Here is a 14479-nt window from a genome sequence, read left to right as displayed (position 1 = left end):
ATGTAAGCGATTCATGTGAAACATTTGTTAAGAAGAAAATTTAAATTATTATTGCTGCTACTACCATTACTACTACTATTCCTGCTGCTGCTGCTGCTGCTGCTGCTGCTGCTAACGGTGACTATGGTCTTAATGATGATGATGATATAAGTAATAATGATGACGAGAGGAAGGTACAGGAAGAGGAGAAGGAGGACGAGAAGGAGAAGGAGGAGGAGGTTGCTAATGCTACTACTACCACCATTACTACTGCAGTTACTACTACTACTACTACTACTACTACTACTACTACTACTACTACTACTACTACTACTGCTGCTAGTATTACTATTACTACTACTGCTACTGCTACTACTACTACTACTACTACCACTACTACTACTATTTATGGTAGTGATAGTGCTATGGTATGACTGTTGAAGTAATAGTAGTAGTAGTTGTTGTTGTTGTTGTTGTTGTTTTTGCTGCTGCTGCTGCTGCTGCTATTCCCAGTAATGGTGGTATCAGCGTCAGTGGTGATTATAATGAGCTCACATTAATGACAGTGGTAGCAATGAGGTGTTGGTGGTGGTGGTGGTGGTGGTGGTGGTGGTGGTGGTGGTGGTGAAGCTGGTGGTGGTAGCGGTCTGAGCCCTTCAAATACAGATACCACAACCCACAACCCTACAAACCCACAACCTACAACCCTACAAGCCACAACCTACAACCAGATAACCAACAACCCACACGCTCCACAGTCCCACAACTCACAGTCCACAACCCCACAGTCTCACCAGCCACAACCCTCCTCACGTGCCCCAGACACCTTTTTCCTCGACGCAGATTTAATAAGATAACATTGCTTATCAACCACAGCCAAAAAAGAACAAAGTGAAATTAATCACGGAACCAGAGGCCAACACAGCATAGTAGTAGTAGTAGTAGTAGTAGTAGTAGTAGTAGTAGTAGTAGTAGTAGTAGTAGTAGTAGCAGTAGTAGTAGTAGTAGTAGTAGTAGTAGTAGCAGCAGCAGCAGCAGCAGCAGCAGCAGCAGCAGCAGCAGCAACAGCAGCAGCAGCAGCAGCAGCAGCAGCAGCAGCAGTAGTAGTAGTAGTAGTAGTAGTAGTAGTAGCACCAGCAGTAGCAGCAGTAGTAGTAGTAGTAGTAGTAGTAGTAGTAGTAGTAGTAGTAGTAGTAGTAGTAGTAGTAGTATCAGTTCTTGTTGTTGTTACAGTAGCAGTAGCAGTAACAGCAGCAGTAGGCGCAATACACATTCATGTTAAGCCTTTACAACGGTGTTACAGTTCCCCTGGTAGTGTCGCCCCCTGTCACCTAAGTACAGTATATATGTATGAGGGTCACGCGAGGCAGTGCACGGCGGCAGCATCAACACAACAACAGGAGCGTCAAGGGGATGACTCAAAACACTGCCATACCAGGCCTTCTGACTAGCACTTGAAAACAGTCCTCCTTACGCAATAGCTTGGAAAGAGTTTAGTTTCAGCCACTATGAAAACTTAGGTGAAGCTTCTTGTTTTATTATTTTTAAATTACACATTGTCCAGTTGTTATTTGCGGGTCCTAGTACTCTCTCTCTCTCTCTCTCTCTCTCTCTCTCTCTCTCTCTCTCTCTCTCTCTCTCTCTCTCTCTCTATTTCTTGGGTTTTAATGATTTTTTTTACGATTCTAGTAACTTTAGCAAATATTCTGCGGTATCATTAGGGAAATACAACCATGAAAACTTTCTGTTTTTCTCATAAAGGCGATTTTCAAAGGCCACAGAGATGAACAGTCGGGTTTTCAGTGATGTTTTACCCACTGATAATGCTCAAAATATAAACATGATATTCTCCACCTCCATGGAAATCCTACACGCTTAGAATCTTGTTTGTACGCGTGTTACAGTCCGTGGCTTGGATAGCTCATCACGTTTTCATTCGCCTCTCAAAATATCTGCAGGCATACACATGGACAGAAATCAAGCAACATCCCACACTTGCATCTACTATGTGCAGAATTTTCCTTCAGTATAAAATCATCTAACCTGTTACGAATTTACTGTCAAGTTCTCCAGTAGACTGTTTGCTGAGATCAGAGGACGTCAGGCAGGGGGACAACAAAAACACATTGGAAGTGGGTGCAGCACCTTTACCTGATTTCTGTCCACGAGTATATTTCAACCATCCGTCTCCATTACAACCTCGTCTCCAATATCGAGTTCTCTTACATACTTTGCTCCGCCGACTGTCTTACGTTCGCTTAATTAAATATTGGAATTCTTGGGCGAAATTCCGAATCCCCGACTAGTTGATTTATTTAACACTCTGGCGCCCGGAAACCACCGTCTGCTGTGTGCCCGAAGGCGAAAGGAATATTGGAACTTTCGTGCAAAATTCTCCGAAGCCAGACATCCTCTGAAGACACCATGCGAAATTTGTTTAAGAAAGTGTTATCCTCAAATTCACAGCAAGGAATTATGACTTTAGTAGGAATACACGTATGTGGTGGTGATGAAAGTTAGGTTTATTATTTCAGAAATGCAGTAATGTCCAGCAGGATTCCATTACTTTTTAAAAAACAACGTTTATATGAAAGAGTTCACGCCGCCTCCTCCTCGTTTTCCGTTTCCTCCTTCTCTTCTTCCTCCTCCTCCTCCTCCTCCTCCTCCTCCTCCTCCTCCTCCTCCTCCTCCGTCTTCTCCTTCTCCTCCTTCTCCTCTTCCTCCTCCTCCTCCTAGTACGCTCTTCTGTGTAATTCCTTCATTCACCTTTAAACTTCAAGTACTAAAGATGCTCTGCTGAGAGAGAGAGAGAGAGAGAGAGAGAGAGAGAGAGAGAGAGAGAGAGAGAGAGAGAGAGAGAGTTTTAAAGCCTATCAAATTTCTCTCTCTCTCTCTCTCTCTCTCTCTCTCTCTCTCTCTCTCTCTCTCTCTCTCTCTCTCTCTTTACAACCGACGTGCACAGTGTCTAGTTTATGGTTATAAGGTTTGGGTGACCAGATACCACGCCCATCGTTCTATTTGTAATTAGTAAGATTACCCAAAAACCTGCAAGAAATATACTCTCAATAATTAAATACAATAGTATGAAAACAAACATCTCATTACAAGTATAAGAAACATTAACAGACACAACATAATGCTTGCAAGGCTCTCTTTTCTTCATTTCTACCTTAACTTGTATTTGATCATATACGATAATTAAGCAGCTTCCTAACTGAAATATTGCGCATCTTATGAAACTCACTTCATAGAGCTCAGGGCACAAGCTACAGCAATCACAGAGGTAATGATGCAGACTTCCTCCAGTCACGACCTTCTGCTACCTAGTATTGTGGTTCACTGAGTCGTCAACTGTCTATCTTCCCTGAGACACCAAATCTTGATCTTTAGCTATCCTACACCATTCATTTATGACGTAAATGGACCCCTTTTTTTCCATACTGTTATTATTCATGTTAATGACTTAATTAAAATGGTAAAAGAAAACTGAGAGCCAGATGGGTTCTTATCGTGGTTACACCTGTTGATCCTTATGAATGACACGGTGTTGTTATCTACGAGTCGGGTTACCATGAATAGGAAGTTGTCAATATTATGTCAGTTCTGCAGGGAATCCGGCATGAAAATAAATGAAATGAAGACGAAATTTATGGTTATTTGTGGATCGGAGACAGACAGGCTTCTCATCACTGTGGAAGGTTTGCAGGTAAATCATTGTGACAGCTACATCTACCTCGTATCACCATTCACGGCAGACGGCTCGACATCATCGGCAGTCAAGGCTCACACTAAAGATAAGATGGCACACTTTAATAAATTTGTTTCCTTGCACAAGAATAATGATATCCCATTTAGTGTAAAGAAAAGAGTGTTCGATGCCATGCTGTTTATTATCTACAGTCTTATATGGATGCGAGTCGTGGCTGAATGCTGATTTAAAACCGTTAACTAAATTATATAACTGGTGCCTAAAACAGATGCTTGGTGTTAGAGGGACAGCATGTAATGACATCTGTTACATCGAGTCAGGATGTCCACCCCTCCAGGTTCTTGTTAAAAGTAGACAAAAGAAATTTTACTCTAAGATATATGTAGAACGCTCTAATATGGATGATGTCCCCTTTGGCTTTGTTATGAAGATTGTAATGGATACGAGGCATAGCACCAAAGTATATGTTACGGAACTCATTGAAAACAATATCGATGACTGTACAGTTTCAATGGATATACTTAAAGATAACGTCAGACGCTCTCTTTCATCGAGAAGGATAAGATATTTAAATACAATGAATACTCACCTTACTGTGCGATTGATATACACTGATAAACACAACATCAATGAGGCACACCGAATAGCATTCACTCGCTTTCGTTCATTATCTCATTCATTAGCGATAGAGACAGGCAGATGGAATAGGAGGGGACGCAGCTGTCTGCCAGTCGATGAGAGGCTGTGCGCTTGTGGCAAGGTACAGACAGAAGAACATGTCGTTGTGGAGTGTCCCTTAACACTTGAGGTTCGTAACACCTACAGAATTAATAATATTCATGATCTGTTGTTTGGTCGAATGGGAGATGATGATACATGTAAAATTATTTACAGAATACTAATTATTTATTCCTGAATAGTTCTTGGTTATATAGGATTAAAATTAAATGTCGTCAACAATATGCACCTTTTGATGGAACATGTTTTGTAATATGTACGTATATATGTTATATTATTATTGTTATTTGTTTTTGTTTTATTTGGTGTGGTGAATAAAATATCTGTGTATCTATCTATCAATACAATAATAATAATAATGATAATAATAATAATAATGATAATAATAATAATAATAATAATAATAATAATAATAATAATAATAATAATAATAATAATAATAATAATAATAATAATAATAATAATATAAGATAGTAACATAAGTGATACCAGTAATAACAGAAAAGTTTAATAATAACATCTCATCAATAACAATAACAATAATGATACAAAACAACAATAACATAAATAATAACAATAATAAGCAACAATAACACAACAATTCAATAACAACACCACACGTTATTTAAAATAGGCGCATAACACATATCTATTTCCGTCGATAAAAATGTGAATGTGGATGCGAATGATAAAATTTATGTAGATCTGCGGATGCGATGTAGATTCGGATATCCGGTCCTTTTTCAATAGTGTCAAGTAGAACAGTGAAGTGTGCAAGGAGAAAACTACTAGTTCTTTTCCCAACACTGATGTAGAAGTCAAGGAAATCGCCATCATTTATTATTGTAAAAAAAATAGAAAAAAAAATCCTATCACACATGAATGAAACTCTGGAACTCCCTGCCCGTTTCTGTTTTTCCTCCTTGCTACGACTTGAACTGTTTCGAAAGAGAATTAGCAAGACAGTTCTGGAAGTAAACTGGCCAACTGTTTTGACTCTTTGACTTTAAGGAAGCGACAACTTTAGCTGACCTTTGTTCCTCTCCCCTCACCCATCACCCCCCAGTGCCCCTTTGGCTATTCTCTTTGACACACACACACACACACACACACACACACACACACACACACACACATAAAAGAAAAAGACACTCACTAGCAGCGAAAGAATTAAGTTTCATAGAGAAGTGTACATTATAGAAACACACAACTACGGCCTATCACATCTTTCCTATGTTTATTTTCCTGTGTCCCAGATGCGGTGCTGAGGTCCTGCGGGTTCTTCCTGAGTGCGGCGGGACTCCTGCTGGCGGCGGAGGTGCTGTGTGTTGGCGGGCGCTGCTCTCCTCGCCGCCGGTACCTCACCTTCCTCGCTGGCGTCACCTTCATCATCTCAGGTGTGTGTTGACATGCCCATAGGAGTTATTGTATACAGGGTTAGATTCAAGACTATGTTATTGTGTCTCCATATATGTATTTCTTTGTGTGTCAGAGAGAGAGAGAGAGAGAGAGAGAGAGAGAGAGAGAGAGAGAGAGAGAGAGAGAGAGAGAGAGAGAGATTAATACTACCTGCTTTAATATTCTATGTTCGTATTTATTTGATTACCATGTATGTATTCGTAAGGCTTCATTCACTCTTGACTATAACTGTCGTACTATGCTATTATAAATGCCAAAGATGCATGTTACTAAAATCTCTCTCTCTCTCTCTCTCTCTCTCTCTCTCTCTCTCTCTCTCTCTCTCTCTCTCTCTCTCTCTCTCTCTCTCTCTCTCTCTCTCTCTCTCTCTCTCTCTCTCTCTCTCTGCCAGGGCTGACCATGCTGCTGGGCGTGGTCATCTACATCGCCACCCTCAAGGGCGAGGTAGGGGACAGGCTGCGGCCTCGCTCAGCCTTCCAGCCGCCGCTCTTCACCTACACGTATGGCTGGTGCTTCCTACTGTTGGTGGTGGCCTTCGTCAGCACGGAGATGGCGGGCACGGCGGCGGTCTTCCTGTTCATCTATCGTCACAAGGTGCAGTATTTGCGTGTTCTTCATGCTGTGCTCTGAGCTGATGTATACTTTTACCACGCCTCGCCAACACTCCTTCCCTCCACAGCGTGAGTGGCTGCAAAAGAGACAGCAGCTGCCTCTGTCTCTTCCCGCCCCCGCCAGGCCACGCCCTCGACCCCCACACCCGCCTCTCAGGTCAGATTTCTTGTCATAAATATTGAAAGACTCTGACCTCAGCTTTGGGAACCTAGGAAAAAAAAAAAAAAAGTATTGTCGCTGTTGCAAAATATAAAGAAAAAAGTTGTTACTCCAACAGAAGTAAAACCTGACAAGATTCAAAAACAATATATATATATATATATATATATATATATATATATATATATATATATATATATATATATATATATATATATATATATATATATATATATATATATATATATATATATATATATATATATATATATATATATATATATCATATATGTATATTTTTTTCAAGTTACTGCATGGACGTTTTGAATTCAAAGGACAGTGTCATATAACTGTGTGTGTGTGTGTGTGTGTGTGTGTGTGTGTGTGTGTGTGTGTGTGTGTGTGTGTGTGTGTGTGTGTTTACGTATCCCAGTATTCCCCACAGGCAGCAGGTGCCAGTGTGCCTCCACAACCACGTTCCCCCTCGGGCCGCCGAGCACACCACGCTCCCTCCCAGGGAGCGGCGCTCCCTCACTGACCTGCACGCGGCGGACAACTGGGCCAGCAAGCCTGCAGTTTCCCGAGGCGCCAGCCTCCCACGCTCCTTCACCCGGAGTCCTTCACTGGCCACCGTCAGCGGCGTACCCCCGCGCTGCGGTTCCCCAGAGAGAAGTGCTCCAGCTAGGTGCAACACACTGCCTAGGGCCACTGCCCCTCGCCCCTGTGGCCCCGTGCCGCAGATCAGGGTGACTCCTGCCGAGGGCTGTGCAGCCTGCTGTCCTTGCTACGCCTGTTGTTGTTGTTGTTGTTATGGCGACGGCCGGTCCCCGTGGCCACCACCATCCTACCGAGGGCCCAGTATGGGACCCTCGCCCCCTTGTGACTGCCACCGCCCTCCGCCCGTCACCCGCAAGCCACCGCAGACCTGCCCGCGGTGCACCCGGGAAAGTCAGTACGGCCTGAGGGACCCCGGACGTCCCCCAAACACCATGCCAGTGTGACGGCCGGCCGGGGTGCTGGGGGCGCGCTAGTGGCTCCACACCCTCAGGCACCCCACTCTCAGGAACACCCGAGCCCCTTAGAAACACACCGCGCCGGTGAAAGCTCACCGCCACACGACGCGACAATGTACCAATAAGACGAGGTTCCTTAATGCAAGTGTTTCAGTCTTCCCTCTCTCCTTGGTGGTGGTGCGATAGATAGATAGATAGATAAATAGATAGATAGGGAGAGAGAGAGAGAGAGAGAGAGAGAGAGAGAGAGAGAGAGAGAGAGAGAGAGAGAGAGAGAGAGAGAGAGAGAGAGAGAGAGAGAGAGAGAGAGAGAGAGAGAAAGAAAGAAAGAAAGAAAGAAAGAGATACTCTGACAGACGGACAGATGCTGTGGAGTCTCAAATCAATCAAGGAGTCAACCATGGAGTGCAGGCGACACCGTGAGTTGTGTCAGGTAAGGCTGGGAGGCATCGTAGGAAGGGCAAGACAGGGTGCACTGATATGTGTGGCGGGCGAGGGAAGACGATGATGAGAATGAGCTTCCCACAAGGTGATCCATTTCGTGCTGATGGAAAGGTGCAGAGAGACATGGACGATATGGGGAGGGAAACGGTGCAGGATATGGGAATTGGACGAGTACAGAGAAGATTGAATTTAATCATGGACAAGGGGTGATCTGAGGGAAAGGAGGACGCCGGAAACAAGTGACGGCATGCAGCAGTGAGGGCAGAGGAAATGTTCAGGAGAGAAACACCGATCTTTGGAAGTAAGAACATCCATTATATCACAAAAAAATAAATAAATAAAAAAAAAATCAAATAAAGAGAGAGCAAACATGAGGAAAGAGGTTTAAAGTAACTACTTTTTAAATTAAAGATATATATTATAGCCTCTTACACATAAATGCAAAAGTTAACCAGTATCTTGACAAACACCTCTTACTGGCAAACTCTGAAACTCTTTACCTCTTTTCTGGCCTATTTTTGTCTCCATACTATGAAATGCATTGTTTCACACGAGGAGTATCAAGACACCTCCGAAACTAAACTAGCCAACTTTTGGAACCTCCTATAATCATCCTTTGGCAGCAGAATATTGAGCAGGGATTTTTTACCTCGATTTTTGTGACCTTGGCTAGACTCCTTCACACGTAGAGAGAGAGAGAGAGAGAGAGAGAGAGAGAGAGAGAGAGAGAGAGAGAGAGAGAGAGAGAGAGAGAGAGAGAGAGAGAGAGAATAAAAGTATAAAGAAAGAAGTTAACTGAGGTATTTACGTAATGCACACATAATTTAAACACCCTATTCCCTGAAGAACCAATAATCTTCAGGAAAATCGCAGCACTTTTTCAGAAGCTCGTGGCGTGTGACTGTTCCCTGCAGACGGTGAGTGGAAGGGGAAAAGGTTTACTGGATAATCTGACTCTAGTAGTAGTAATAGTAGTAGTGATGCGATGAAAAGACGTGTTATAAAAAAAAAAAAATCGTGGTGTGACGTTTCCTTACAGGTCGTGAGTGGCAAGAAAAACGTTTAATTGATAGTCTGACCCTAATACCGTTGACTAGCATCCTAAAATTGTGGGGAATGAGACGAAAACACTTGTAATAATTCATACAGTCAGATATAGAAGGATTAGCCGCGATAATTGTATATAGCCCGAGAGAGTAAAGGAATTGAAAGGTTGTGAGTCAAAAAGGAAGAAGGTTAATACAATAAAGTGGAAATGACCGGCGTTTGCTGTGTTCCCTCCTCCTGCAGCCATCCATTGTACGACTGGTCTCCTTTGTCAAATTAAGAAAACTGTTCATTCAGGCATGTAAAACTGCGCCGTCTATCTCACATCCAAGAGACACGGAAAAAATGTTAACGGATAAGAGTAGAATGGCTGTCTGTCTCTCTCTCTCTCTCTCTCTCTCTCTCTCTCTCTCTCTCTCTCTCTCTCCTCTCTCTCTCTCTCTCTCTGAATAACTATTTTTAGGCGGAACGGTATATTTTTTTTATTTATTCTATTTTATTTATTGATTTTTTTATTAATTTATTGTTTATCTATTTTTTTACTTATCTTTTATTTAATTTATTTTCATTCCACTTTATCTTATTTTATTTATTTATTTTATTTCATTTTACTCTGCTTAGTCTAGCCACCTTGGCCAGCCTCCTTAACACACACACACACACACACACACACACACACACACACAATGAAAGACATATCAGCAGACGCAGGTGTGGAGCCCAAATGAAATTGCTTGGATTTTTCGTTTCTCCCTCGAAACTTCGCTCGTTTAGAAACTCCGCTAGTGCAATATGACCCTCTGGTTTCCCCGGTCTTGACAAAGCAAGTGTTGAAAATAATCATTACTTCTTGTATTCTTTGACCCTTTAACTGCTCTAGCTTTTCTATTAACGTAATGAAACTGTGCGGTGAATGTTTTAGGTATAGTTTCCAAACACGATCTTCTGAGTTATCCAATATTTGAAATCTTTTAGTGTATATCGGTTGCTGTAAAACCTCTGACACTCCTGCTCTATATATTTAGTAACGACGTGTAACCTCCTACCAGATGAAGGCTCTATTTTTCCGGCAATTGATTAGACCCCCTCAAACCTAAGCCTTGAGCCTCCACCCCATGCTCCACCCGCTTGACTTGACGCGTCCATCCCCGTTCTTTTCCATGATCAGTGCGTCTATTCCCCGTTCTCGTCGCCATGTCATCTCTTCCTCCTCCCACTTTTCCAGTACCTCCTCCTTCTCCTCCTCCTCCTCCTCCTCCTCCTCCTCTTCCCCAATACCTTCCATCCTCCCCACCACCACCAACACTGCCACCTCCTCCTCCTCCTCCTCCTCCTCCTTCTCTTCCTCATCCTCCAATTACTTTTTTAACTATTTAGTTCTGCTATTATTTCCTCCGAGATCCCCTCCCCCCTCCCCCTATCCTTCTCTCTCCAGAACACTCCACTCTTCCCCCTCCCAAACTTCCACCACCTCCTCTCCCACCACTACAACAATTCTCTCTCTCTCTCTCTCTCTCTCTCTCTCTCTCTCTCTCTCTCTCTCTCTCTCTCCCTCTCTCTCTCTCGTCGCACCCTCCTCCACCACCACCTCCTCCTCCTCCTCCTCCTCCTCCTCCTCCTCCTCCTCCACCCTAATTGTTAACTATAGTGGTTCTCCATTCCTTCCTCTCCTCCTCCCTCCAACATTCTCTCTTCCACTTCCCTCCCTTTCACCACCCCCCTTCTTCTCCACTTCTCCTTTCCCTCTCTCCACGCCATCCACCACTGCCTTCACCTCCTACTCTTCCTCCCCCTCTAATTACTCTTTAACTAGTATTACTGCTATTAACTCCTCCAGTCCCCCTTCTGCCCCTCCCTCCAGCACTGATCGTGGGATTGGACGGGGGCTGGACCAGGCGAGCTAAAAGTCGAGTCAAGTGGGTGGAGGGTCAAGGCTTAGTTTTGAGGGGGTTTAACCAATCACAGGAAGACAAGGGCCTTTATGAGTTAGGAGGTAACATACGTCGCTATTGAATATCTGGAACAGGACTGGCAGAGGTTTGACTGCAGCCGACTTATTTTTATTTTCCGCTTAACAAAATCATCTATAGCTATTCCAGTGAATTAACAATGGTCATATTATCGTTAACTATCGGTCAGAGGATCAACTAGGATTCAAGACCTCGTCAGTATAATAAACAGTAAAACAAACGCAGACAGTGAATACTTCTTTGGGATGCCGCCTTCAGGGAATCGCTACAGCGCAGGACCCGCCTCTATCTTACTTAGTCTTCTTTGTCTTCTGTTACAAAGATGACCCACGTCTCTTCCTTCAGTGCATTCATAAACCTTCTCTTTGGTCTTCTTCCGTTCCTCCTGACTGGTGGTTCATCTCCGGCATCTTCCTCCCCTACCTACACCTCATCTATCCTCGCATATAACCAAACCAACTCAGTCTTGCCTCTCTAGCTTGAACTCTAAACTGACCTGTGTACGCTGTCCCCCTAGTATGCACAACGTAAATTTATGAGACATGTCACTTCCGTCTATTTTTCATAGCAGAGGTCTCGTCAAGTGGCGCCAAACTGGTGGTTTTGTCCTTTCCCTCAGGAACGTCGCACATTTTTTTTCTTTTTTGTAAGGGGGATAAGATGCAATAAAATTCTACATATACATGCAGTTTTATAATATATCAAAATACACGCATATCAGGTAGGTATACAATAGACTGGACATTCCCACAGGGGAACATGCACGCGCCCACGTTTTTCCCCACCTCCGGACGCCCCTATTCCTCTCAATCTTTAATACGCTTATCTTCTAATAGCCTCCTTATAAAACTAAAGAACTGGTAGATAATGAGCAAATCAAAGGAATTAATACTAAGACAAACTAGAAGCACAGTTGAAATTTTGAGTAATTTAGAGTGCGGCAAGTTAACTGTTATTGCCCATGTTTATTTATACTCGAGGACGTGCCTGCAGAGGGAGAGATGGCGAGGTAAATCAATGGAGAGTGGAATAGCACAAGATGGTGGAGTACAAACCTGTAAAACTTTTTACTCGAGGGAAAATGGGAAGATGAAAACTTTCTGATGTTTGAATGAGGGAGACGAGTAGGTTGTAAAAAAAAGTATAATTAAAAAAAAAAAACAAAGATAAAAGTTTGTGAAAAAAAACTTGCTTCTCGAGTGAAGAATAAGCTTCAGAAAAAAAAAATGTACACTGTGTATTGTTTTCCTGATTACAGCAAGTGATACACACCTAAATTCATCTGGGAAAAAGGTAGGCCCTATTGATAGACGGAGTCCTCAGAAAGATGTCTCTCGGGCAAGGCAAACGCCTTTGCTGAGGGGAGGGCCCTGTGACACACACACACACACACACACACACACACACACACACTTAACAAGATAACGCCTCTAAAGGCCCCTAAAGGTGCCGCGCACGGACCGGTACAGACTCAGCGCGATTCCCACCATGGTGCGAACCATCAATCAATAGTATTTCCCTTCTAGATTAGACTTAGCTTTTAGGATTAATGTTAAGTATTTCCCCACACCCTCTGTACATTTTCAGTTTGTTAACTGCCTGAATAATAAACCGTTTATTATTATTATTATTATTATTATTATTATTATTATTATTATTATTATTATTATTATTATTATTACACACACACACACACACACACACACACGAGAGAGAGAGAGAGAGAGAGAGAGAGAGAGAGAGAGAGAGAGAGAGAGAGAGAGAGAGAGAGAGAGAGAGAGAGAGAGATTACATATGAAAATAATATTAATGAGTATATAAAAAAAGAATTTCGGGAAAGAAATAGTATCCTCGATTTTTTTTTTTTTTTCTTTTTTTTTTCAGGCGTTCTGGACAAAAAGGAAGGTGCGTTGGGAAGCGGCAGCACCATAAGGGGGCGGGAGATACCCTGTGCATAAGTATCATTTAAAGGATTATCACGCAAAATATGAAAGCAGAATATCCAGAAAAAAAAAAAAAAACGTAATGAAAGCTAATCATTCAGGGAGAGTTGAAGGCATCCAACAGGCATGCTCGTGTGGGGAAAGCCCTGTTAACCCTTTCACTGTTATGGTCGTTCTTTGTTAACACTCAGAGCACTGTAAAAAATAAAAGAAATATTTAAAAGATATTTAACAAAAAAGTTTGAATGGACACACAGAAAAGAGAAGATAGTAGGTTGACTTCATTAATACTATCTAGGAAACAGAATTATTTAAGTACCTGTAGATTTACTAAAAATAAAAGTATCTGTAAAGTTGCAAGTAATTATGGGAAACATGTTAACTGTTGAAGGAAGTAGATGTATATATAATAAAATAAATAAAATAAACGAGCCACCTTCGGATAGGTAGGTTTTCGCCTGGATGGAGGTGTCCTCAAAAAAGAGGAAGCCCGGGGGATGAGGGAAGGAGACGCGCCCTTTGGAAATGGAATGAACAATTTTAAAAAGTTGTGTCCTCTGAAATGCCGCGCCCTCGATCCTTAAGTTCCCTGTTTCCGAATTGAGCTCGGCGTCCCCTTTACGACGCGCGCCCCTTTACACACACGCACGCACACACACACACACACACCGCAGGAGGCCAGCGGTGAGGCTCGGAAGTAGGAAGTGACGCAGCTATGTACCCTTTGAACTCTGAGGGGGCTATGGGGGAGTTACAGTGTATATTAATAGACTTCCGTTATAATACCTCCGTTATACATCAATCACATATGGAAGCTATTTTTAGGCACTGATGTACGTTGCTTAAATACTGGTCTTTACCCAGTTTTGCCTTATTTTCGCTAGAACATTTCGTAAAAATCAGCAAGCTATAATTCTAGTGAATGCATCTGGCAAGAATTCAATGTGCAGCCTGTTCTGTCTTTTACGCACAATAACCTACCTCACTATCGCCAAGAATGTGTGCACTGATATGCCAAGCTGATGCAGCTAGGGAGGCGATGAGGTAATTGTGATAATATGATGGTGTAATATTATTATGTGGACAACAGTAACAAGAAAACCTACTGGTCGGGTAGGCCTATATGTCCCTTCCCGCCATTTCGATAGTGGAATCAATATTTCTCTATCTCTTTCCATAAACCCTTAAACTGTACTAGTGCAAACCTGGATAGAAGGCTAGATCCACGCACTTTCAATATCCATAAGTAAAAATTTGTACTAGTGAACGATTCGGGCAAAACTAATCGCTAATAAAAACATAATTTGTCAATAGATATGTGCTGTCTTTGTGGGGAATCTAGGTATCGCTGATATATTATTGACAGAAGTTTTAACATTTTTAACTCATAGAAAGTAATATAAAAGATAAATAAGTTTAGTAAATGTTCAAACAACGTAGATATTG

The 14479-nt window shown here is 42.3% G+C and overlaps 1 protein-coding gene across 2 annotated transcripts in view; it reads left to right on the top strand.

The window, feature by feature from the left end:
* LOC135114341 (voltage-dependent calcium channel gamma-5 subunit-like) overlaps positions 1-7770 on the top strand; it is a 157418-nt gene extending 149648 nt beyond the window's left edge. Inside the window, exons 5-8 of one of the 2 annotated variants that reach the window (XM_064030250.1) lie at positions 5683-5823; positions 6237-6439; positions 6525-6613; positions 7062-7770. In XM_064030250.1, coding sequence (XP_063886320.1) covers positions 5683-5823; positions 6237-6439; positions 6525-6613; positions 7062-7617 — 989 coding nt within the window. In that variant the 3' untranslated portion in view covers positions 7618-7770. The remainder of the gene's footprint in view (positions 1-5682; positions 5824-6236; positions 6440-6524; positions 6614-7061) is intronic. The other variant, XM_064030257.1, reaches the window with a different exon arrangement.
* The last annotated feature ends 6709 nt before the right edge of the window (positions 7771-14479 follow it).

The sequence above is a fragment of the Scylla paramamosain genome, chromosome 2 (assembly GCF_035594125.1).
Source record: "Scylla paramamosain isolate STU-SP2022 chromosome 2, ASM3559412v1, whole genome shotgun sequence".
Taxonomy (NCBI): Eukaryota; Metazoa; Arthropoda; class Malacostraca; order Decapoda; family Portunidae; genus Scylla; species Scylla paramamosain.
The sequence above is the reverse complement of the archived record's forward strand: the minus strand, read 5'-3'. Positions and strand labels throughout refer to the sequence as shown.